This window comes from Sapajus apella, unplaced genomic scaffold (assembly GCF_009761245.1).
Source record: "Sapajus apella isolate SASKATOON/1434 unplaced genomic scaffold, GSC_monkey_1.0 scaffold136, whole genome shotgun sequence".
In the NCBI taxonomy this organism is placed as follows: Eukaryota; Metazoa; Chordata; class Mammalia; order Primates; family Cebidae; genus Sapajus; species Sapajus apella.
Window position 1 is genome coordinate 2,720,446 of NW_022437076.1, and position 25,463 is coordinate 2,745,908.

Genomic DNA, 25,463 nt, shown 5'->3' on the forward strand with positions numbered 1-25,463 from the left:
ATTCTTTCATGAATGAACACCCCCAAAGGTGTTAAGAATTCTCAGTATTTAACTGATAAAACACAAAGAGAACTGATTATGCCTCCACACTACATTTACTTTGTCATCTTGGTAAGAGAAAACAAAAACAAAACCAGTTCTTTCAAAGGCTCTCCATCACTTTCCGCAGGAAGTCCTGGATGATCGCACCTCTGCTTACCTCATCAGCACCATGGTCCCTGTCTCTCTCTGTACCTCAGTCAGATCAGACTCTTCAGTTCCCCTAACACGCCATGCTGTCTTCCACTTCAGGGCCTTTAAGTATATCGTCCTCGGCCACGTGTGGTGGCTCACACCTGTAATCTCAGCACTTTGGGAGGCCGAGGCTGGCGGATCACCTGAGGTCAGGAGTTCGAGACCAGCCTGACCAACATGGAGAAACCCCATCACTACTAAAACTACAAAAATGAGCCAGGTATGGTGGCACATGCCTGTAATCCCAGCCACTCGAGAGGCTGAGATGGGAGAATCACTTGAACCCAGGAGGCGGAGGTTGCAATGAGCCAAGATCACGCCATCGCACTTTAGCCTAGGCAACAAGAGCGAAACTCCGTCTCAAAAAAATAAATAAATAAAAGTATATTGTCCTTGTCCTCTTCCCCTAAAATGCTCCTCTTCCTACATCTTCACATACACATTCACCTGGCTGTTTTAGGTTTTCAGCCATCGTTTAACTACAAATTTCTCAGTCTGCCATGATTCTCTAAAATTAGGTTAACCCTTTATAGTATACACCCCCAATGTCCTTTGCAAAAGTCATTGCAATAGCAATAACTCATCCAACGTCTGCACTTACCCCTAATCAAATGCTAAACTCCAAGAAACAGGAGCACTTTTTTTTTTCTTGATCTGCACTGAACTGTCTCTGCCTAAAATGCCACCCAGCATGTACAAGGAGCTCAATAAACACCTTTTTTTTTCTGAGATAGAGTTTCACTCTGTTGCCCAGGCTAGAGTGCAATAACGTAGTCTTGGCTCACTGCAACCAACTCTGGGTTTAAGCGATTCTCCTGTCTCAGCCTCATGAGTAGCTGTGACTACAGGCGTGTACCACCACCTCCCGCTAATTTTTGTATTTTTAGTAGAGACGGAGTTTCGCCATGTTGGATAGTCAAAAACACTTGTCGATAAGTAAGAAAACTTGTATGTAGTAATTCATCAGAAGGAGCAAAAAGGCAAGAGGAAGGCTCTGCTTCATACATCACACTGCTTTCTCTAATGAATCTCTAACCTCTTCCTAATTATGCTCAACTTTTCCATCTTAAAACAAAAACTGGCCGGGCACGGTGGTTCATGCCTGTAATTCCAGCACTTTGAGAGGCTGAGGTAGGTGGATCACCTAACGTCAGGACTTTGAGACCAACCTGGCCAACATGGTGAAACCCCATCTCTACTAAAAATACAAAAATTAGCTAGGCATGGTGGTGGGCGTTTGTTAATTCCAGCTACTCGGGAGGCTGAGGCACAAGAATCACTTGAACCTGGGAGGTAGAGGTTACAGTGAGCTGAGATTGTGCCACTGCACTCCAGCTTGGGTGACAAAGTGAGACTCGGTCTCAAAAAATAAAAAAGCAAAACTTGGCTGGGAGTGGTGGCTCACGCCTGTAATCCCCAGCACTTTGAGAGGCCGAGGCAGCAGGTCACTTGAGGCCAGGAGTTCGAAGCCAGCCTGGCCAATGTAGTAAAACCCCATCTCTACTAAAAATACAAAAATTAGCTGGGTGTGGTAGTATGCGCCTGCAATCTCCAGGTACTCAAGAGACTGAGGCTGACTTGGGAGACTGAGGCAGAATCACTTGAACCCAAGAGGCAGAGGATGCAGTGAGCCAAGAAAGCACCACTTTACTCCAGCCTGGGTGACAGAGCAAGACACTGTCTCAAAAACAAATAAACAAACTGGCCAGGTGCAATGGCTCACACCTGTAATACCAGCACTTTGGGAGACTGAAGTGGGTAGATCACCAGGTCAGGAGTTCGAGACCAGCCTGGCCAACATGGTAAAGCCCAGTCTCTACTAAAAATACAAAAAATTAGCCAGGCATGGTGGCGCACACCTGTAATACCAGCTACTCGGGAGGCTGAGGAAGGAAAATTGCTTGAACCCAGGAGGCAGAGGTAGCAGTCAGTCAAGATCGTGCCATTATGCGCCAGCCTGGGCAACAGAACAAGACTCTGTCTCAAGAAGAAAAAAAAAAAAAAAACTAAAAGCAAAGAACAAAAAACCTTCTCTCAGAATCCTATGTTCTTTTAGCTGTCTTCTCTCATGGCCTTCACAGCCAAGATGCTTAAAAGAATGGTCTGTATTACTCCCTCATAGTCTCTACTGCTTTACCTATCTTCACTACAATCTGGTTTCCAGCCTCTCCAACTAAATTAACTCTTGATAACTTCATCCAATCCAATAGACACTTTCTAGTAAGCTTAACATTTGACAACTCCATCACACCTGACAATATTACCTACCCCCACCTTGAAATTTAATTCCCCTCTCTGGCCACCCTTCCCAGTATCCCAGATTTTTGCTTCAACTACCGCCTATATTCATGATGATTCATGAATCTATATCACCAGACCAGCTTTCTCCTGAGCTCCAGACAGACCAGAATACTCATTTGTTCCTTTTCAAGTTCCTGCTACACACACTTCCACCTAAACATATCCAAACCCAAACCAATCTCTTCCTTTGCAGCCACTCCCCTGGACTGCCAGCTGGGAGATGATTCAGACCCTTCATGCCTCCAATCTCATCCCTCACACCACATCAGTCAACAATCCATTCTATTTCCTTTACGTATTTCCAATCTGTCTTCTCTTTCCCATCTCCATGACCTCTATCACAGTTCAGACCTACAACCTGACTCCTCTATCTCCACTCTTGTCCAGCTCCCATTCAAACTCACCAATTTGCCCAGGTGACTGGTACTAAGGCAAATCTATCTTATCCATTTACTAAGAAATCAATTAATGGTTCCCTAGTGCTTTCAGAATGAAGTTCAAACTCTTTGGCATACCATATAAGAGTTTAAGATCTAGTCCCTTCCCACTTCATTAGCTTTTCCACCTACAGCAGCACCACTCCACACTACAAACACCAGCGTACTGACCCTCCTGCATTTTCCCAACAGTGCCTGGTTCTCTTTTGCTGGACCCTCTTTTGCTGGATCCAAACTGCCCCTCCCACCTTCAAACTCCTATCATGTTTCAAGACTCAGCTTGACAATCTCCGAGAAGCTTTCCTTGGCCCCACCAGGCTGAGATTCACTTCTCTCTATCCCCCGTCAACACTCTACACCAGGGGTCCTGAGCCGCCAGGTCACAGACTGGTACTAGTCTCTGGCCTGAGTGGTTGTTAAGTGAGCATTACCACCTTAACTCTACCTCCCGTCAGATCAGTGGTGGTATTAGAGTCTTACCAGGGTGCAAACCCTATTGTGAAGTGCACATGCAAGGGACCTAGATTGTGCACTCCTTATGAGAGTCTAATGCCCCCACATCCCCAACCATGAAAAAACTGTTTTCCACGAAACCGGTTCCTGGTGCCAAAAAGACTAGGGACTTGCTGGGCCCGGTGGCTCACGCCTGTAATCCCAGCACTCCGGGGAGGCTGAGGCGCGTTGATTACCTGAGATCAGAAGTTTGAGACCAGCCTGGCCAACATGATAAAACCCCATCTCTACAAAAAATACAAAAATTAGCTGGGCCTGGTGGTGGGCACCTGTAATCCCAGCTACTCGGGAGGCTGACACAGGAGAATTGCTTGAACCCGGGAGGCAGAGGTTGAAGGTAGCAGTAAGCCGAGATCATGCTATTGCACTCCAGCCTAGGTGACAAGAATGAAACTCCATCTCAAAAAAGAAAAAAAGGAAGAAAAAAAAAAAAAAGAAAGAAAGAAAAAAGGCTGGGACCACCGCTATATACCATTACCACAGTACACGACATTACAATTGTTGGTTTAATCTATCTGGCCCCGCACTGAACTGTACCTTTCATTCTTTTATCCTCAACACCCAGTACAATGTCTAGCACAGAACACTAGATAAATGCTTGCTAAAAGAATGAAAATTTAAGATAAATAAAGAAGGAGCTTACTGTCTTGCGTAATGGCTTACTGCGAATGGCAAGACCATCCATGTAGTCTTCCAGTTTGAACTTGTAAGTAACCTGCAGCTTCTGAAGCAAACTATCGAAGAAGTCACTACCCTATAAAAAGAAAAAAAGAAATGGCTGAATCAACCTATTCTGATCCAACCTGTCTATCAAAAACCGGGGCAGACAACCCTTTCACAGTTCTGCTAATGTTCAGACATCCTATGAAAACGGAGGCACGGGCCGGGCGCAGTGGCTCACACCTGTAATCCCAGCACTTTGGGAGGCCGAGGCAGGCGGATCATGAGGTCAGGAGATCGACACCATCCTGGCCAACATGGTGAAAGCCTGTCTCTACTAAAAATACAAAAAAAGTTAGCTGTGTGTGGTGGCGCATGCCTGTAATCCCAGCTACTCAGGTTCAAGCAGGAGAGTTGCTTGAACCCAGGAAGTGGAGATTGCAGTGAGCTGAGATTGTGCCACTGCACTACAGCCTGGGCGACAGTGCAAGACTCTGTCGAAAAGAAAAAAGAAAAAAAAAGAGAAAGAAGAGAAGAGAAGAAGAGAAGAGAGAAAAGAAAAGAAGCAAAGAAAAGAAAAGAGAGGCATGCACAATATTTAGTGGCCACCAATTTGCACACAAGACAAATTCACAGTATAAGCCTCCATGGTTTTCAAGATATGAGCACATGAAGACACACACATACTCTCTCTCCACACAAACACAAACATACACATTCTCATTCTCTCTTTTAGGCCAAGGCATTAAGAAAGCTTTCAACCTCAAAACTCCAATTGTCAGTAATTTATGATCCCAAGGAGACAGCTGGAGTAGGACAGGCTCAGAACGCAGGAAAAGAGCATGGTTATGGTCGATGTTCTGTTCTAAAACATAGTATTTTAGGTAGTACAAATCCATCATAACTACAGAATGCTGAAGCCTTTATCCTGAGGACAAAAAGATGACAGTTTACCTCATCCAAGAGCTCCAAAAGTCTGTTCCGAATCTGTTCTGGGTTCTCAACATTTGAATCCTTGACAAGCTGCCTGAACTTCTCAATCACCTGATAGAAAGCATTCTTCCACAGGATCTGATCCACATTCTGAGTATCAGAGAACTCAATATCCAGTAGAATACAGCGTTCATACAGCTGCAGCAGTTCAGCTCTGGAACAAAATACATGCAACTTCTAATTCCAACTACACCACAGGAAAAGCTAGACCCAAGTTTTGAGATTCCTGCAAATTAACCACCTTCCTTGGCAGGAAATCAAAACATGGCCAGGTATACTACTCACTCTGGTTTCCACTCTGCAGAGCAGAATGTCATTCTAAAGATAGCTGTGTCGAGGAAAATAAGTTTTTCCCCATATGTCTTCACCTAAATTTAACAACTGAAGATCTTCACTGCAAGTTATATGTTGTTCATTTCTTGGCATTCTAGAAAGTCTTTTTCCATTTCAAGGTTCTATGATCGCTTACAGATAATTTGTTCTTAAAGAAAAAGCAGGATGCATAATCATTTCTAAGACTAGAAACAAATTGTCTGTTCTGTTTCCAAATGCCCTTCCCTTACAAAGTGAAACTGTAAGGGAAGAGACCATACCCAGCGGCTCAGCTAAAAAGTTTCTACCTTCCTCAGCCATAGGAGTCTATACACCTCTAGCTTATCTCCATTTCCCTCTAGCCAGAATAGGACACATTGTACCTGAGTTGTGCCATCTTCTCCAGGCCCTCTGGACTGATGCGGTCTCTGGAGAGCAGGTTACTGAGCTGCAGCTCCTGGCTGTCGGCCACCCGGAGGAGCCTGTGCAGCTCCTGCTGCTGCATGTTCCTCATGTGCTGCTCTACCTCCTCAGGACTCATGGTGCCGGCAGGAAGAGGGCTACACACATACTGTCCTGAAGGGGTCGGGTAGCCCGGGTAATAAGGCCCTGGGTACACACCATTTGTAGGGCCCACTGGGTACTGTAGAGGGTTATAGCCCGCATAGGGATACTGGGAGGCAGGGCCTGGTGTCCGCGGGTAATAATAGGGGTTGTCAGAGTTTTGAAATTTATAGTAAGATGCTTGAGCCTGGCGTGAGTCACCCCAAGATGTAGGGCTGACTTCATCATCAGTGTCCAAGAAATGCAGCTGAGGCGTCTGAGTCTTTAGAGCAGGTTTCTGATCAGGATTATTTGGGTCCCATAATCGGCGTGTGGTGCCTCCACGGCCCCAACTCCGAGGACCCTTACTACCAGATCCGAACAAAAGCCGAGGTCCCAAAGGTGTGGCCTCTGGAGAACCTGCTGAATTGACAGACAGGGTGGTATGGGCAGGCAGAATCAGAATGCCACGACCACGACCCCGAAGTTCCTGTTTCAGGTTTTTGGACTCCTGCTTCTCAGAGCCTTTGCCCCCGCTGCTTAAGCCTTTGTCAGGGTTTCCTCTATCTGTATCATCCCTGGCTGGCCTCACCACGGGAGACTCTTTGTTCATGGTTTCTGCATCAAAAGTGACACGAAGAGTGCCTCGATTTTCTTTACCATTGCTTTTCTGCTCGCCCTCCCCACGGCCAGACCAGTTTCTTTCTAAATGTTTCTTCCTTTCCGAATTTCTCCTGGGTCCTAATCCATCAGGTTCATCAATTCTGTCCTCATCTAAGGAATCGGTTGAGGACACAGATACTTGCTTCTTCAGTCGTGGCCTCTCCTTGGTCCTATCCTGCCGGCGGCGGCGACATCCGCTATCAGTGAGGCCAGCTCCCTCAGCGCTGTTGTTGCTACCAGCAGAGCTGGTACTGCAAGTGCGGTAACGATTCCTTCGTTTGTCTGAGCGGGAGTAGCGCTTTGCAGAACCTGGCTTCCCCGGGGCCGGGTCATCGCTCGTTTTCTTCATCCCCTCCCCTTTCTCAATCCTCTTTCCTTTTTCTCCCTTTGCAGCCCTTACTCTGTCACCACCTGGGCTCTTTTCTATTTCGGCCCTGTCTGGTTTATTCACACCTTCCTCTTTCACAACATTTCCCCTACACTCATCTTCCTCCACTCTCAGTTGTTCTACCTGGTTGAGGATTTCTTCCTCCTCCCCCCGACTGGCTGATTCTTTGCTAACAGTCTGCAAACGCCGTCCAGGCTGATAGATCTGCAGGTCTGGTTTCTTTGTTCTTTTGATAATTTTTAGACTACGATCCTCTTGTCCAGCAGTCCTAGGAAAGGATTCCTGTCCCCGATTATTTTCTGGGTCTATAGGACCATTCTGCGGTTGGTTGTTGGGTTCCTTGCAGACATCTTTAATGGGTTGTGTACCATTTCCAACAGCAGAGGAATCTCGGTCATTAACAATTTCATCCTTGAATTCTTCACTACCAGGGGCTTCCTTGATTTTGGGCTTATTCCTTAGCCGTGAAAGACCAGGTTTATAGATTTCCAGATCTGGACGCCTATTATCTTTGCGCTGCCTGGGCTCCTTTAGTTCCTTCATGTTTTCTGTTATGTTGGGGAGACAGTTGGGGAGGGAAAGGTAGAAGATAAGAATAAAGAAGGAAGGTGAGGGAAAGATTGTCATTCTGGTTAAGTAACAAAAAAAGTCAAGAATTACACATCCACATGCTAATATTGGTAGGCAAGGAAGGACACTTCTGTAGAAGCAGAAATTCTGGGTTTACAATACTTGTTCAACAATTGACAAGGCTAAGAACCTAATTGTGTTGGGGCTACCTACACTTAGGTGAAGAAAAGGGGGGGAACCCATCTCCTTATGTGTTACCCAAGTCATATTCAGAAATCCAAGACCCCAAACTACCTACCTCATCATTGTCGGAACTAAAGATCTCTAAACTTTTCAGCATTAGACTGTTCTCTGTCTAGAGTGCCTGTGAATACACCTCAGCCTTTTTTTTCTGCCTTTAACTTTTTCCTTGGTGGCTAAGTTCTTTTAACATAACAGTAGGGGGAAAAAATAAGGAGAAAAAGGTGCGTTATTATAACAATCATTAGTCCTGGACATCTCTCACGAACAAAATTGCAACTCTATTCTTCAACCTTCACCAGGACAATTCTCTTCTTCAGGATACCAATTACCAAATAACACACCTGCAGGTGAAGCAGTCAGCAGTTCCTTTCACACTCTTCACCTTCACTCATACCAACAGCAGCTCGCAGTCACCCCAAGGAAATATTGCTCAGACTATCATATTAGAATACCGAGACTAGCTGCTACTGTGATGATGGAATTATGAGAAGAAAAAAATTCCATAAGGGAACTTTCTCTGGATGGATGAAAAGATTGTGACATATCCTCAAAATCCCAAGAACTGGGCACTCAAGAATAATAACACAGGACTTTAGAAACCACTCTCTGAGCTCCATAAACTTACTAAACAACAAACAGATAAGCATGTATTTGGTTTTTAAAAAGTATCTGTTACCACTATCAAAAGTAACCACTAAAGATTTCAGTGGAAAACTGACAGAGTTAGTGAGAATATTATCAAGTACACAAATAGAATGCTATATAAATTACTAGTATAAGGCTGGGCATGGTGGCTCACGCCTGTAATCCCGGCACTTAGGGAGGCCACGGTGGGCAGATCACGAGGTCAATAGTTCGAGACCAGCCTGGCCAACATAGTAAAACCCCATCTCTACTAAAAATACAAAAATTAGCCAGGCATGGTGGCATGCACCTGTAGTCCCAGCTACTGGGGAGGCTGAGGCAGGAGAATTGCTTGAAACTGGGAGACAGAGGTTGCAGTGAGACGAGATCGAGCACTTCAGCCTCGGCAACAGAGCCAGACTCTATCGAGTCTGTCTCTAAATAAATAAAATAAAATGAAATCCTAATATAAGCCAGTTTTAGCGGCTCACACCCATAATCCCAGCCCTTTAGGCTGAGGCGGGAGGATTGCTTGAGGCCAGGAATTCTAGATCAGCCTGGGCAACATGGCGAAACCCGGTCTCTGTAAAATATACAAAAAACAGCCAGGTATGGTGGCGCAGGCCTGTAATTCCAACTACTCAGAAGGCTGAGATGGAAGGAGCGCTTGAGCCCGGGAGGTGGAGGCTACTAGTGAGCTGAAATCCCTCCACTGCACTCCAGCCTGGAAGACAGAGTGAGATCCTGTCTCAAAAAATTAATAACAATAAAAAGTTTCTAATCCTAGGAGTGCTCTCTAAATATGAATGCAAACGAGCCCATACAGTAACAAAACGGAGAAATAAGAGACTGAGGTTTAAGACAGTGTTTCTCTATTTTCATAAGTTTAAAAGACAGCTTCATCAAGTATGAACAAAGATAAACCAGTTTAACCCAAGATTAGCTCACCCTCGGCAATCTTTAACTTGGAGGGGGGCAGGTGAGATGGAGACAGCTATTACTACTACTTTCTAGAGCAGCGGGAGGAAACAGCCTTAACAATTCAATTTTGTTAACCACCGAAAACCAATTCCACAGACTGGCAGCAAACCTAGTGAAGGCTCCGATCACAGCTACCATTCTACACAACTCTACTGCCTAACGCAGGAGTGGTGAGACATTAGAATCTTTCTTACTTTCCTGATGTAGCTGGAGACTTGAAATTAGCTTGCAAATTGAGCATTCTCTCTAATAAAAACTGCTCGCACACATGCCAGGGCCAAACCCGAGGAGTCTAAGAGGTCTCGGATCCCTCCAGTGGCGCAGCTTTCGGAAGCCTGTCTTGGGGGGGAAAGTTCAGCAAGGAAGTCGCAAGCTGCGAAACGTTTCTCCCCAATTCCTCCTCTCCGACGCTAAGGCGGTGGCCGGGGCCGGCCCGAGGAAGGCGGCCTGGAGGACCCTACGCCCGGGGCCTCCACCCGACCGCGCTCCTTTCCGCGTCTCTAGACGCCTGAGAACCGGAGGGCGGGTCTGAGAGCGCTGGGGCAAAGGGGAGCAGTCACCTTCGCGGCGACAGGGTGGAGGCAGGAATTCGGGCCAGGCTCACCCGGAGTGCGCCAGGACTGGCGGAGCTCGACCCAGCACTGACCCGCGGGCGAGACAGGGCAGCGACGGTTCGCCGCAGCCCGGGCGCCCCGGGCTGGGGGAAGGGGCGGGGGCTCCGGAGCCGCGGGCCGAGTGGGGAGGAGGCAAGAGGAGGAGGAGGAGAGGGAGGCGGGGCGGGCAGGCCCGGCCCAGGAGCTGGGCGGCGCGACTCACCTCTGCTCCCGGCCTGCGGGGCCAGAGTAGCCAGGATCCCGCGCAGCTCCGACGCGGAGATCCGCACACGCTCCAGCCCTTCCGCCATCTTCGCGGCTGCTGCTACAGCTGTAGCTACTCCGCCACCGCCGCGCGCAGCCAGGAAACCACCACAGCCGGGCGACGCGCGCGGTCGCCCACCTCCCAGCCTGTCCCCGCCCCCTCCCGCCGTCCCTTTCCGAACGACGGTGGCCGCGCTGGGAGGAAAAGCGTCGGACGCCAGTTCCAGAGGGGCGGGGCTGGAGCGCAAGCCTGGGCGAGCTGGCGTGCGCTGCGCGTGCGCAGAGGTGCGGCCGGGGAGGCGTGCGGAGGCTGGAGCTGGAGGCGCGGCGCCTGTGAGCAGAGGTGAGACGAGGCGTGGTCGTGCCAGGCCAGGCGGGCGTTCGCGGCTGTAGCTGCCATTGCTGTTGTCGTGGCCACCGAGGATACTGGTGCTAGTTGGGGACCCGGGTTGACAGAGACACCCCACAGCCTGGGCTCCTCTGATCGCCTTAGGCCAGGCTCTCCCACCACAGGCCCGGGACTGGCTCCGCGGGCCATTACTTGGGACCTTGAAGATGTGCTAAGAGTAGTTATTACTATTCCCATTTCTTTTTATTATTTTGTTTTTGAGGCGGAGTCTGGCACTGTCGCATAGGCTGGAGTACAGTGGCGCGATCTCGTCTCACTGCAGTCTCCGCCTCCCGGGTTCAAGCGATTAACCCACCTCAGCCTCTCTACTCTTCCCATTTTTAAGATTAGGACACGGAAATAAATTGCCCAGAGTGACGCAGTGGATAAGAACCTACCAGAGCCTTTTTCAGTACAGCGAGCCACCTCCCCAAACCCCCGGGCTATTTTTTTTTTTTTTTTTTTTTTTTTTGGAGACAGAGCCTCACTTTGTCGCCTGGGCTGCAGTGCAGTGGTGTGATCACGGGGTCACTGCAGCCTCGGCCTCCCAGTCTCAGGTGATTCTCCTGCCTCGGCCTCCCCAGTAGCTGGTACTACAGGTGCACGCCACCACGCCCAGCTAACTTTTGTATTTTTAGTAGAGACGGTATTTCACCATGTTGACCAGGCTGGCCTCTATCTCTTGACCTCGTGATCCTCCTGCCTTGGCCTCCCAAAGTGCTGGGATTACAGGCGTGAGCCACCACCCCCGGCCCTGCTCCCTGGCTGTTAAAAAATAGATACGATAGCCGGGCGCGGTGGCTCAAGCCTGTAATCCCAGCACTTTGGGAGGCCGAGGCGGGTGGATCACGAGGTCAAGAGATCGAGACCATCCTGGTCAACACGGTGAAACCCCGTCTCTACTAAAACTACAAAAAATTAGCTGGGCATGGTGGTGCGTGCCTGTAATCCCAGCTACTCAGGAGGCTGAGGCAGGAGAATTGCCTGAACCCAGGAGGCGGAGGTTGCGGTGAGCCGAGCTCGCGCCATTGCACTCCAGCCTGGGTAACATGAGTGAAACTCCGCCTCAAAAAAAAAAAAAAAAAAAATAGATACGATATAGTTGGAATCGTGTGCAAGGAAGTATATCAGGAGGTATAGAAGTCGATTTGGGACCTGTAATCCCGGCGACTCAGGAGGCTGAGAAGGGCGGATCACTTGAACCCAGGAAGCGGACGGAGGCTGCAGTAAGCCAAGATCATGCCACTGCACTCCAGCCTAGGCAATAGAGCGAGACTCCGCCAAAAAAAAAAAAAAAAGTGGATTTGGGAGTTTCTGTGTCACTATAGATTCTTGAAAAAAAAATTACTTCTCTGTATTTCAGGTTGACTTTTTAATTTCCCATCTTTAAAATTTAACTAGACCTGAAGATTGGTACTTGAACCTGTGTTGGGAGAGCTGTGCAGAGGTGAAACTCCCTTCCCCAAGGCCTCTACCTGTTGCTCCTCCACAGCCCCACAGGCCCTTAGACCGCACCCATCACAGGATAGTTACCAATTATTCCTTAGTCTAAGCTGAAAGGATTGCAGCAACCTCTGACAGGACTCGTTCAGTTCCTTTTTCATGACACCAGGTTAAGCATAAGGAGAAAGTCATGTGGGTGAAAAGATTCAACAGTTCAGAAGAGGAACGATTTGAGTGGTCAAAGCAAACGAAAACCTTTGTCATCAGATTTGAGAGAAATAGGAAAAAGTGTTAAAAATTATCTGTTTCACATTGAAATGTAAGAGGTCATTGCATGGTTTTTTTTTTAAGATGGAAAAATAATGGAAAACAGGAAAACTTTCTTAGGACAAATGGCACTGCCAATTTAATGCAGCAGTGTCAGTGAACTGCAGATTAGACATGCCAAAAGTTAAATCAGTTCAAGAAAATTTACCAGAACTCAGAGGGAAAAGGTAACAGATAAAAACTGAGACACAAAGATAGGAGACATGGAGAATAGGTTCAAAAAATTAATAATTAGGGGCTGGGCGCAGTGGCTCACGCCTGTAATCCCAGCACTTTGGGAGGCCAAGGCGGGCAGATCACGAGGTCAGGAGATCGAGACCATCCTGGCTAACACCGTGAAACCCCACCCCTACTAAAAAAAATTTAAAAATTAGCCGGGCGTGGTGTCACGCGCCTGTGGTCCCAGCTACTCGGGAGGCCTAGGCAGAAGAATTGCTTGTACCCAGGAGGTGGAGGTCGCGGTGGGCTGAGATTGCACCACTGCACTCCAGCCTGGGTGACAGAGTGAAACTTCATCTCAAAAAAAATAAATAAATAATTAATTAAATATGGGTTCCAGAATATCATATTTGGAACTCATATCTGGAATATCAGTTCCAGCTGACTGCAGAGAAGCAATAATCAAGTAGTAGAAGAAGATCTACTAAGTTGGTGGAAATTTTTGAATTCTCAGATTTAAAGGATTCATTAAATACCAGGTAAAAAGAAATGAAAAGAAAGACAACCATATTTAGGCCTGTATCACAAAGGAAACCTGCTGAGTTGTTTGGTTTTGGGTTTTTTTTTTTTTTTTTTTAAGAGGAGTTTCGCTCTTATTGCCCAGGCTGGAGTGCAGTGGCAGGATCTTGGCTCACTGCAACCTCCGCCTCCCAGGTTCAAGTAATTCTCTTCCTCAGCCTCCTGAGTAGCTGGGATTACAGGCACTCACCACCATGCCCAGCTAATTTTTTGTATTTTTAGTAGAGACAGAGTTTCACCATATTGACCAGACTGGTCTTGAACTCCTGACCTCAAGTGATCCACCCACCTCGACCTCCTAAAGTGCTAGGATTACAGGCCAGAGACACCATGCTCAGCCCTGAATTCAATTTCTAAAAGAAATAATTGTACAGCTCACATTTACTGGGAACAAATTAATAAAACTAGTAATGAATAGCCACAAATTAAGCAAAAAAATTCTAACAATTTGGAATATCTTTTTAAACACCAATTTTTCTCATGTGCATGTTCAAAGAGTAAGCAGAGGGGAAAAAAAAAAAAAGCACCAATTTTAGGCCAGGCCCGATGGTTCACTCCTGTAATCCCAGCACTTTGGGAGACTGAAACAGGTGGATCACTTGAGGTCAGGAGTTCAAGACCAGCCTGGCCAACATGGGGAAAACCCGTCTCTACTAAAGATACACAAACTAAAGCCGGGAGAGGTGGCTCACACCTGTAATCCCAGCACTTTGGGAGGCTGAGACGGGCAGATCATGAGGTCAGGAGATAGAGACCATCCTAGCTAACACGGTGAAACCCCGTCTCTACTAAATACAAAAAATTAGCCGGGCATGGTGGCACGCACCCTTAGTCCCAGCTACTCAGGAGGCTGAGGCAGGAGAATCGCTTGAACCCGGGAGGCAGAGGTTGCAGTGAGCCGAGATCGTGCCACTGCACTCCAGCCTGGAAAACAGGGGAAACCCCAACTAAAAAAAAAAAAAAAAAAAGTACAAAAACTAGCTGGGCATGGTAGCACGTGCCTGTAATCCAGCTATTGCAGAGGCTGAGGCAGAAGAATTGCTTGAACCCAGGAGGTGGAGGCTGCAGTGAGCCAAGATTGTGCCACACTGCACACCAGCCTAGGTAACAGATAAAGACTCTGTCTCAAAAACAAAACAAAAACACCAATTTTAAATAATTGATGGGTCAAAAAAGAAAAAAAGACTAATATCTTGGATTACTTAGAAATTAAGATAATGAGGCCGGGCGCGGTGGCTCAAGCCTGTAATCCCAGCACTTTGGGAGGCCGAGGCGGGTGGATCACGAGGTCAAGAGATCGAGACCATCCTGGTCAACATGGTGAAACCCCGTCTCTACTAAAACTACAAAAAATTAGCTGGGCGTGGTGGCGCGTGCCTGTAATCCCAGCTACTCAGGAGGCTGAGGCAGGAGAATTGCCTGAACCCAGGAGGCGGAGGTTGCGGTGAGCCGAGATCGCGCCATTGCACTCCAGCCTGGGTAACAAGAGCGAAACTCTGTCTCAAAAAAAAAAAAAGAAAAAAAAAAAAAGAAATTAAGATAATGAACACATTGTGTAATGGAATCCATGCTTTTAAAGCAGTACTCAGAGGAAAAGTATATAAGTAGCTAAATATGCTTTTATTATTTTTGTAAAGTAAAAATTAGTAAACTAAGCATTCAACAAAGATAGAAGACAAAGGAAAATGGCAGAATAAACAAAATCAGAAATAAGGGAAAAAGAACTGTAAATAAATTGAAGAGTTCATTCAGAAATAAAACAGACACTAATATATACACATTTCTGGCAAAAAAAATAATTTTTAAAAAAGGTACATCCTCTTGGATATCTCATAAACAATTCAGACTTAACTAATAAAATCTGATTTTTCTGTCAAATAGTTATTTCTTCGTCTGTTTTAAATCTCAGCAAATCGTACCACCATTTAAGTCAAAACCCAGGAGTTATTCTTTTTAAAAAATTTTTTTGGCTAGGCATGGTGGCTCACACTTGTAATCCCAGCACTTTGGGAGGCTGCCGCAGGTGGATCACCTGAGGTCAGGAGTTCGAGACCAGCCTGACCAACATGCTGAAATCCCATCTCTACTAAATATAAAAAATTAGCCAGGCGTGGTGGCGCACACCTGTAATCCCAGCTATTTGGGAGGCTAAGACAAGAGAATCGCTTGAACCCGGGAGGCGGAGGTTGCAGTGAGCCAAGATTGCACCATTGCACTCCAGCCTGGGCAACAAGAGCGAAACCCCATCTCAAAAAAAAAAAAAGGTTGCAGAGGCAGGGTCTCCCTGTGTTCCCCAAGCTGGTTTCAAGTTCCTTGCCTTTGCCAGTCTTCCCACCTTGGACTTTCAAAGTGTTGGGATTACAGGTGTGGGCCACCATGCCTGGCCCAGGAGTTATTCTTCACACCTCTATCCTCCATTCAATCCGCTATCAGGATATGTCTCTTCTGTTCCTGTAATGAATATGTATGGAACCATCTCCCCAGCATTCTCCCCTTTATTTTCACTTGGAAAATGCCCTGTATTCCCACTCAGAAGTACTTTTTCTTTGTTTTCTTTCCTCCATTACTCCTTTATTTTGCTATTTTCCCCTCAGGTACAGATAATTGAGCCAGTCATGCTCATTTATTCACACTGTCATTAACAAGGCATTTCTCATTTCATCTTTTTTCTCTTCCTTCCCTCCGCCCTTAGGTAGTCAGTCTCATGTGTTAGCTATATGTCTTTGAATATACATGTATCTTTGAATAATATATAGTGTTGTTTTATGTATGTATGTCTTTTAAATGTACCTAATTGATATTGTGTTTATCTCATTCTGTTTCTTTTTCATATTTATGTAAATACTTCTGACTACTGCATACTGTTTTCTTAAATGACCTCATACCCTGGCCACTGGTCCTGGGCCAAGATGGGCCAGAGTCCTTACCCAGAATTTTTTGAACTGAAACTGAGAAAGAAAATTCCCCTCCAGTGTGGAAACCATAAAATGTAAAACATACGAGTTGTCAGCAGCCATGTGCCACAGTTCCACATAGAACCAACCGGTCTGCAGTGAAACAGAAGCCGACGTGCTGAGGTGAGAGACTAAGAGCCTGGGAAGCTCTCAAATCCCTGGTTCCAGTTGTTTCTGATGCTCCATATTCCTGCCCTTACCATGGTTTGTCAACTGTTCATGGATTCCATGAGCTAGTAAATCTCAACACCTTCATCTTCTGCCTTCTAAGGTAGTTCAGATTGAAATTCTGTCTCCTGCAACTAAGAGGACTATTTACAACCTCCAAAATATATCTTGTTTTTGATACTGAGTTTTTTGTTTTCTGTGTTTTTTTTTTGTTACTGTCTACATTCCTAGATGTAGACAGGATCTACATCTAGGAATGGAATTGCTAGCTCATAGGATGATTCTGTGTTCAATTTTTGAGGAAGCACCATACCTTTTACCATAGAACTATCACTACAGGCACCCGCCACCACACACGGCTAATTTTTGTATGTTTGGTAGAGACAGGGTTTCACCACGTTGCCCAGGATGGTCTTGAACTCCTGAGTTCAAGCAATGTGCCCGTCTCAGCCACCTAAAGTGCTGGTATTATAGGTGTGAGCCACTGTGCCCTGCCAAGGGGGCTTAATTGACATTTATTCGTAAAAATATTGAGTCTTCAGGCCTGGCACGGTTTTTTGGGGGCTTTTAAAATTTTATTTTTGAGACAGAGTCTCACTCTGTCACCCAGGCTAGAGTGCAGTGGCACAGTCATGGTTCACTGCAACCTTCGCCTCCCAGGTTCAAGTGATTTGTCTGCCTCAGCCTCCCAAGTAGCTGGGACTACAGGTGCATGCCACCACTTCCGGCTTTTTGGTTTTTTTTGAGATGCAGTCTTGATCTGTCACCCAGGCTGCAGTGCAGTGGCACGATCTCGGCTGACTGCAACCTCTGCCTCCCAGGTTCAAGTGATCCTCCTGCCTCAGCTTCCCAAGTAGCTGGAACTACAAACGTGTGCTACCACACCCGGCTAATTTTTGTATTTTTAGTAGAGACAGGGTTTCACCATATTGGCCAGGCTGGTCTTGAACTCCTGAGCTCAAGCAATCCACCCACCTCAGCCACCCAAAGTGCTGGGATTACAGGCGTAAGCCACAGCGCCCAGCAATTTTTGCTTTTTTTTTAAATGGAGACGGGATTTCACCATGTTAGTCAGTCTGGTCTCAAACTCCTGACCTCAAGTCCGCTTGCTTTGGCCTCTAAAAGTGCTGGGATTACAGGCATGAGCCACCACACCCAGGCAACAGTTTTTGAGAGACAGGGTCTTGCTCTCTCAGTGGTACAATCATAACTCACTGCAGCCTTGAACTCCTGAGTTTTAGTAATCCTCCTGCCACCGTGCCCAGCCAAGGGGGCATATTTGACATTAAAAAAAAATATCGAGTCTTCAGGCCTGGCATGGCGGCTCATGCCTATAATCCCAGCACTTTGGGAGGCTGAGGCAGGTGGATCACTTGAGCTCAGGAGGTCCAGACCAGCCTGGACAACATGGCAAAACCTTCTCTCTACAAAACATACAGAAATTAGCCAGGCATGGTGGCACGATGCACCTGTGGTCCCAGCTACTCGGGAGGCTGAGGTGAGAGGATTGCTTGAGCCTGGGAGACAGAGGTTGCAGTAAGCTGAGATCATGCCAATGCACTCCAGCCTGGACGACAGAGTGAGACCCTGTCTCAATAAATAAATAATGCCCCCAATTCATTTATACATCTTTACAGTGGAATTTCTGGCAACTTTCATAAAGGAATTCTAAAGTTCACTTGGAAGAATTGATGTGCGAGAAAAGCCAATGAATTTTAGAAAGAGTAATAAAGGGAGAATTTATTAATATAGTGTGTAATAGGAAAAGGAGGCCAGGCGCGGTGGCTCACACCTGTAATCCCGGCACTTTGGGAAGCCTAGGTGGGTGGATCACAGGTCAGGAGATCAAGACCAGCCTGGCGCAGATGGTGAAACCCTGTCTCTACTAAAAGAAAAATACAAGGCCGGGCGCGGTGGCTCAAGCCTGTAATCCCAGCACTTTGGGAGGCCGAGGCGGGTGGATCACGAGGTCAAGAGATCGAGACCATCCTGGTCAACATGGTGAAACCCCGTCTCTACTAAAAATACAAAAAAAAATTATCTGGGCATGGTGGCGTGTGCCTATAATCCCAGCGACTCAGGAGGCTGAGGCAGGAGAATTGCCTGAACCCGGGAGGCGGAGGTTGCGGTGAGCCGAGATCGCGCCATTGCACTCCAGCCTGGGTAACATGAGTGAAACTCCGTCTCAAAAAAAAAAAGAAAAATACAAAATTTAGCGGGGTACGGTGGCACGCAGCTGTAATCCCAGCTACTTAAGAGGCTGAGGCAGGAGAATCGCTTGAACCCGGGTGGCAGAGGTTGCAGTGAGCCGAGATTGCACCATTCCACTCCAGTCTGGGTGACAGAATGAGAATCCATCTCAAAAAAAAAAAAAGAAAAGGAAAAAGAATTGGCAGTCTGGCCAATGAAACAAAATACAATAGCCCAAGCATTCATAGAAATTTAATTTTTGATAAACATAGCATTTCAGAGGAAAATGATTCCATCAGTAAACGGTGTGTAAAGATTAAGAAGGCCGGGTGTGGTGGCTCACACTTGTAATCTCAGCACTTTAGGGGGCCGAGGCAGGAGGATCACTTGAGCTTAGGGGTTTGAGACCACCATGGGCAACACAGCAAGATGTCCTCTCTACTAAACTAAAATTTTTTAAAAGTAGCCAGATATGCTGGTGCACACTCATAGTCCCAGCTACTTGGGAGGCTGAGGTGGGAAAACCACTTGAGCCCAAGATTTTGAGGCTACAGTGAGCCACAATTGAGCCACGGTATGCCAGCCTGAACAACAACAGAGTGAGACCTTGTCTCAGAAAAAAATGTTCAATCACTAGTAATTAATGTCACTTAAAACTACCAGACATAATTAAATTCACATAAAAATGATACAGCAAGGATGAAGAATATAGGCATTCCACTGCCGTAGGGAGTGCAAATTGATGTAAGATAGGACCCTGCTGGAGATCCGTTTGGCAGTGGTTATCAAATGTCTCAACAATGTGCACGCCTTTTGATACAAAATACCATTTGGTGGAATCTACCCTAAGGACTCAACAAAAGTACACAAAAACCTAGCAACAAGGCTATCCATTACATCATTATTATAGCCAACAACAACAGGAAAGCCAAATGTTCGTTTGAGTTATGTAAAATTAAAATTAAGATTTTTTTTCAAGAGACAGCGTCTTGCTTACATTTCCCAGGCCACAGTACAGTGGCTATTCATAGGCACGATCATAACGCACTCCTGAGCTCAAGCAAGCCTCCTGCCTCAGCCTCCCAAGTAGCTGGGACTACCAGCATGTGTCACTGCACCCAGCTAAATTACCGCAGTTTTGTAAAAGAAGTACTATTAAGTCATTTTAAAAGTTGGATAAATGGGTTGGGAGTGGTGGCTCACGCCTTTAATACTAGCACTTTGGGAGGCTGAGGTGGGTGGATCACCTAAGGTCAGGAGTTCAAGACCTGCCTGGGTAATATGGTGAAACCCCCACCTCTACTAAAAATATAAAAATTAGGTGGGTGTGGTGGCAGGCATCTGTAATCCTAGCAACTCGGGAGGCTGAGGTAGGAGAATTGTGTGAACCCCAGGAGGCAGAGGTTGCAGTGAGCCTCAATTGTGCCACTGGACTCCAGCCTGCGTGATAGAGCAAAACTCTCTCAAACAAACAAAGTTGAATAAACGTACTTATTGGCTGGGCGCAGTGGCTCATGCCTGTAATCCCAGCACTTTTAAGAGGCTGAGGCCGGTGGATCATGAGGTCAGGAGTTAAAGATCAGCCTGGCCAAAATAGTAAAACCCCGTCTCTACTAAAAAGATGCAAAAATTAGCCAGGCGTGGTGGTATGCGCCTATAATCCCAGCAATTTGGGAGGCTGAGGCAGAGAATTGCTTGAACCTGGGAGGCAGAGGTTGTAATGCGCCACTCTCATGCCACTGTATTCCAGCCTGGGTGACAAAGCAGGACTCCGTCTTTAAAAAAAGAGTACTTGTTGATAACATTAATTGATATTCATATTATTGTCTGACAAAAACAAGTTACCAAGCCTATCAAAAAGTTTTGTCTGCATGTGTATTTGGGCCTGGAAAGGTAAACCACTAGATAACAATTGTCCTTAGGTACGAAGGTTTAGTGGCAATTTTTGTGTTAGTCTTGTGTCTCTGTATTTTCAGATTAACTTCTTTCTTTTTGAGATAGAGCCTCGCTGTGTCACCAGGCTGGAGTGTAGTTACAAGATCTTGGCTCACTGCAACCTCTGCCTCCTAGGTTCAAGCAATTCACCTGGCTCAGCCTCCCAAGTAGCTGGGACTACAGGTGCGCATCACCACGCCCAGCTAATTTTTGTATTTTTAGTAGAGACGGGGTTTCAACGTGTTGGCCAGGATGGTCTCATCTCTTGTCCTTGTGACCCGCCCGCCATGGCCTCCTAAAGTGCTGGGATTACAGGCTTGAGTCACTACACCTGACTATTAACTTGGTTTTCTAATGAACATAGATTCTTTTGTAATAAGGAAAAATAGAGAAACTTCATATTTAACTGCTACAATAAACACAGTGGAAAGCGGAAGGTTAATGTAGTTATTGAAAATTATAATTGTGCCGGGCTCGGTGGCTCACGCCTGTAATCCCAACACTTTGGGAGGCTGAGGTGGGCAGATCACCTGAGGTCAGGAGTTCGAGACCATCCTGACCAATATGGTGAAACCCAACCTTTAAGAACTTAGAATTAGAGGAGAAATCTGCTACTCCTCCTCCAGCAGAACCTGTTTCTCTGCCACAAGAACCACCAAAGCCAAGAGTTGAAGCTAAACCAGAAGTTCAATCTCAGCCACCTCGTGTGCGTGAACAGCGACCTAGAGAGCGACCTGGTTTCCCCCCTAGAGGACCAAGACCAGGCAGAGGAAATATGGAACAGAATGACTGACAACCGTAGAATAATTCGCTATCCAGATAGTCATCAACTTTTTGTTGGTAACTTGCCACATGATATTGATGAAAATGAACTGAAAGAATTCTTCATGAGTTTTGGAAACGTTGTGGAACTTCGCATCAATACCAAGGGTGTTGGGGGAAAGCTTCCAAATTTTGGCTTTGTGGTTTTTGATGACTCTGAACCAGTTCAGAGAATCTTAATTGCAAAACCGATTATGTTTCGAGGAGAAGTACGTTTAAATATGGAAGAGAAAAAAACAAGAGCTGCAAGAGAGCGAGAAACCAGAGGTGGTGGTGATGATCGCAGGGATATTAGGCGCAATGATCAAGGTCCTGGTGGTCCACGTGGAATTGTGGGTGGCGGAATGATGTGTGATCGTGATGGAAGAGGACCTCCTCGAAGGGGTGGCATGGCACAGAAACTTGGCTCTGGAAGAGGAACCGGGCAAATGGAAGGCCGCTTCACAGGACAGCGTCGCTGAAGCTCCACTGTTGGCAGAGTCTTGGCAGTGGTACAATATTCATCATGTTTGCATTCTTGTTAATTTTTTTTTTTGGCTTTGGAATGTGACACAGCCTTTTTGATCATTTCTTTGATGTGAAAAGCATCTTTTGGTTATCAGTTAAATTGAGGTGGACATTATTTCCCCAGTTTCACAACAGGATTCACATTGTTAATTTATAAATCTAGACTTGGAGAATTAAGGACTGAGAACTGACCATATTTTAAACTATCTATGACAAAGTGAACTGAAAAGGACATGCCCACTGAATTCAGATCCTTTGAGTCAAAAAAAAATCTGCTGCTGCACATTTTCTTTAAGTGTTAACTGTTTCTGCCTGTTAATGTTGGGAATACAAATAGTGCAATTTGTGAAATTGGAGAATCTTGCCTTTTTCTTGGCTTCCCCCAAAAACACAAACCAACAGAAACTTGTTATGCACTCATCAAAATGCACTAACGGGTACTCTGAACTCATTAACATTGACATCTGCAACAGGTGGCAACAGGGAAAAAAATCTTTCATCTTCTTTTCCAGTAGAGAATAGTTTGTGAAATGATGAGGGCATTTTATCTGCTTGCTGTGGCCAGCGTGTGTACACATAAACCTTAACAAGACTACAAGTATATTCCAGAAGGAAATAATTTTAGTTATGAACTAAATAACAAAAATTAGAACTTCAAATGCGATGGTCTTGACTATTAGACCAGATTTAGTAGCTCCATATCTAAGATTTTTCTACCTGCCCCTCTTCAGTACAGGGATGGCTGGCTGCTCAACACACTCCTCCTCCCCTTTTTCCTTTCTTTAAGCTGTGTACAGTGATAACTGTCTTTATTGCATTTTTGTTCTCTGGTAATAAGCATGATGGTGCCTTCTATTAATACATCATTCCAGTCTTGCTGGTAATTTTGTACAGTATAGTATATGAATTGCTGTGCCGCAAAGCCAAACAGCTGCAAAATGTTGAAAAATCATCGAAATGTATAAAAATTGCAGCATCTTTAAAATCAGTAAAATGGACTAGCATATTAAAAAAAATTAAAAAATTAAAAACAAAAAAATTATAATTGTGAAAATTGTCAAGAAACTGAGCCAAATGTAGGAATAAACAAAATGTTTGCTTTAACTGTTATGTAATGTATACAATGTATACTGAAAATGCAAAAGGAGCTGGTCACGGTGGCTCATGCCTGTAACCCCAGCACTTTGGGAGGCTAAGGTGGGTGGATCACCTGAGACGGGAGTTGGGAGACCAGCCTGACCAACATGGAGAAACCCTGTCTCTACTAAAAATATAAAATTAGCCAGGTGTGCTGGTGCATGCCTATAATCCCAGCTACTCAGGAGGCTGAGGCAGGAGAATCACTTGAACCTGGGAAGCAGAGGTTGCAACGAGCCGAGATCTCGCCATTGGCACTCCAGCCTGAGCAACAAGAAAAAAATCCATCTCAAAGAAAAAAAGAAAAAATGCAAAAGAAATACAGAAAAGGAATATAGTTGTTTAAATGGAAAAGTCTAGCTAATTTATCAAATAATTTGTTTTTTATTAAAAATATTAAAATTTATAAATTAAAAATGTATATAAAAATGGAATCCAATTCATTCAAGTAGCTTCACAACAATGATTAAAAGAAAGATGGAGACCAGATGGGTGGTATGGGTGGGGCGTGGGCTTTAGCCTTCCATAATCACCATCAGTTGCTTCTCTCAAAGCTTCACCAGAAAAACTTCATTCAGCTTCAAGTCAAATCTCTTCTATAAAGAAATTTTGGCCAGGCGCGGTGGCTCAAGCCTGTAATCCCAGCACTTTGGGAGGCTGAGGTGGGTGGATCACGAGGTCAAGAGATCGAGACCATCCTGGTCAACACGGTGAAACCCCGTCTCTACTAAAAATACAAAAAATTAGCTGGGCATGGTGGCGTGTGCCTGTAATCCCAGCTACTCAGGAGGCTGAGGCAGGAGAATTGCCTGAACCCAGGAGGCGGAGGTTGCGGTGAGCCGAGATCGCGCCATTGCACTCCAGTCTGGGTAACAAGAGCGAAACTCCGTCTCAAAAAAAAAAAAAAAAAGAAAGAAATTTTGGCACTTCAGTAATGGAGAGTTTCCACTTAACACCACAGACCCCAGGTCTATTCTGTGTTATGCATTTTGAAAATCTCTCCAATAAACATATTGTCTTAGACTTTGCTTTGACCCCTTTCTTATTTGTGGGTTTCAGAACCATGTGTGCTCAGTACTGCATCTCCTTTGCTGATGTTGAAAAGGCTCATATCAACATTCGAGATTCTATCCACCTCACACCAGTGCTAACAAGCTCCATTTTGAATCAAGTAACAGGGCGCAATCTTTTCTTCAAATGTGAACTCTTCCAGAAAACAGGATCTTTTAAGGTAACAATCCTTTTTCTCAGTGTATCATATATGTTTTCAAACCCCTTTACATATCAGTTTGATTCTCCTGACCACCCAGTGAAACAGGCAGAAGTAAATTAACACTTTTATACAGTTCGAAAAAAGGTTACAGAAATTTTCCTTTCAAGTCCTTGTTTTACCTAGTATCATAATAGTGTTCATAGCCACTTTCACACAGTCATAAAATCCTTGTAATTAGGATCATATATATAACTTATTATCCAAGTAATCTTTATATGTAACATGTATACGTGTGTCTATATATAATATGTACATAAAATACAGACATGTGCCACATAACAGTTCAGTTGATGACAGACCACCTATGGTGGTCTCTGGTCCCATAAGGCTACAATACCACACTTGTACTGTATATTTCTGAGTTCAGATACACAAATACTTCTTATTGTATTATAACTGCCTACAATTATTCAGTACGGCAACATGCTATACAGGGTTTATAGCCTAGCAGCAATAGGCTGTAACAGCTGGGTTTGTATAAGTACACCCTACGATGCATGTACAATGATGAAATTGCCAAATCATGCATTTCTCAGAACATATCCCCATCCTTAAGCAAAGTATGACTGTATTATATATGCTATAACTTACTGTCCAAATTAAGACATCATTTATTATCCAAACTAGAACATGTTTGAGACTGAAAGAAGCAATTTGAAATGTCTAAACTGAGACAACTGAACTGTTGCAGGCAAACTGGAAAGTGTATATGACTCAAGTTTAAGCATTCACTGTATCAACTTGCTACACATGGATACAGAATGACTATAAAAGATCTAAACCTGGCCAGGTGCGGTGGCTCACGCCTGTGATCCCAGCACTTTGGGAGGCCAAGGCAGGCAGATCACGAGGTCAGGAGGTCAAGACCAGCCTGGCTAACATAGTGAAACCCCATCTCTACTAAAAATACAAAAATTAGCCAGGTGTGGTGGTGGGCACCTATAGTCCCAGCTACTTGGGAGGCTGAAGCAGGAGAATCATATGAACCCCAGAGGCGAAGGTTGCAGTAAGCTGAGATCACTCCACTGCACTCCAGCCTGGGTGACACAGGGAGACTCTTGTCTCAAAAAAAAAAAAAATCTAAGCCTGGGCAACATGACAAGACCCTCTCTACAAAAAGTACAAATATAGGCCGGGTGCGGTGGCTCATGCCTGTAATCCAAGCACTTTGGAGGCCAAGGAGGGCGGATCACCTGAGGTCGGGAGTTCAAGACCAGCCTGACCAACATGGTGAAACCCCATCTTTAAAAAAAAAAAAAAAA

At 45.5% G+C, this 25,463-nt stretch overlaps 2 protein-coding genes and 1 pseudogene across 10 annotated transcripts in view; 2 read left to right on the plus strand and 1 right to left on the minus strand.

The window, feature by feature from the left end:
• SMG6 (SMG6 nonsense mediated mRNA decay factor) overlaps positions 1 to 10,488 on the minus strand; it is a 240,643-nt gene extending 230,155 nt beyond the window's left edge. Inside the window, exons 1-4 of one of the 4 annotated variants that reach the window (XM_032263411.1) lie at positions 10,279 to 10,488; positions 5,834 to 7,592; positions 5,100 to 5,292; positions 4,129 to 4,239 (exon numbers count right to left, since the gene is read on the minus strand). In XM_032263411.1, coding sequence (XP_032119302.1) covers positions 4,129 to 4,239; positions 5,100 to 5,292; positions 5,834 to 7,592; positions 10,279 to 10,366 — 2,151 coding nt within the window. In that variant the 5' untranslated portion in view covers positions 10,367 to 10,488. Of the gene's footprint in view, positions 1 to 4,128; positions 4,240 to 5,099; positions 5,293 to 5,833; positions 7,593 to 9,429; positions 9,625 to 9,656; positions 10,176 to 10,278 lie in introns of those variants that run through there. The other 3 variants (XM_032263413.1, XM_032263414.1, XM_032263415.1) reach the window with 3 other exon arrangements.
• A 49-nt stretch (positions 10,489 to 10,537) lies between these two features.
• The window catches only part of SRR (serine racemase), a 33,450-nt gene continuing 18,524 nt past the window's right edge, over positions 10,538 to 25,463 (plus strand). Inside the window, exons 1-2 of one of the 5 annotated variants that reach the window (XM_032263429.1) lie at positions 10,538 to 10,662; positions 23,988 to 24,159. In XM_032263429.1, the coding sequence (XP_032119320.1) occupies positions 23,992 to 24,159 (168 nt within the window). In that variant the 5' untranslated portion in view covers positions 10,538 to 10,662; positions 23,988 to 23,991. Of the gene's footprint in view, positions 10,663 to 15,461; positions 16,293 to 23,357; positions 23,535 to 23,845; positions 24,160 to 25,463 lie in introns of those variants that run through there. The other 4 variants (XM_032263428.1, XM_032263426.1, XM_032263427.1 and 1 more) reach the window with 4 other exon arrangements.
• Positions 21,042 to 22,051, plus strand: LOC116540094 (annotated as a pseudogene). The gene has a single exon (XR_004264300.1). The product of XR_004264300.1 is annotated as a ras GTPase-activating protein-binding protein 2 pseudogene (transcript).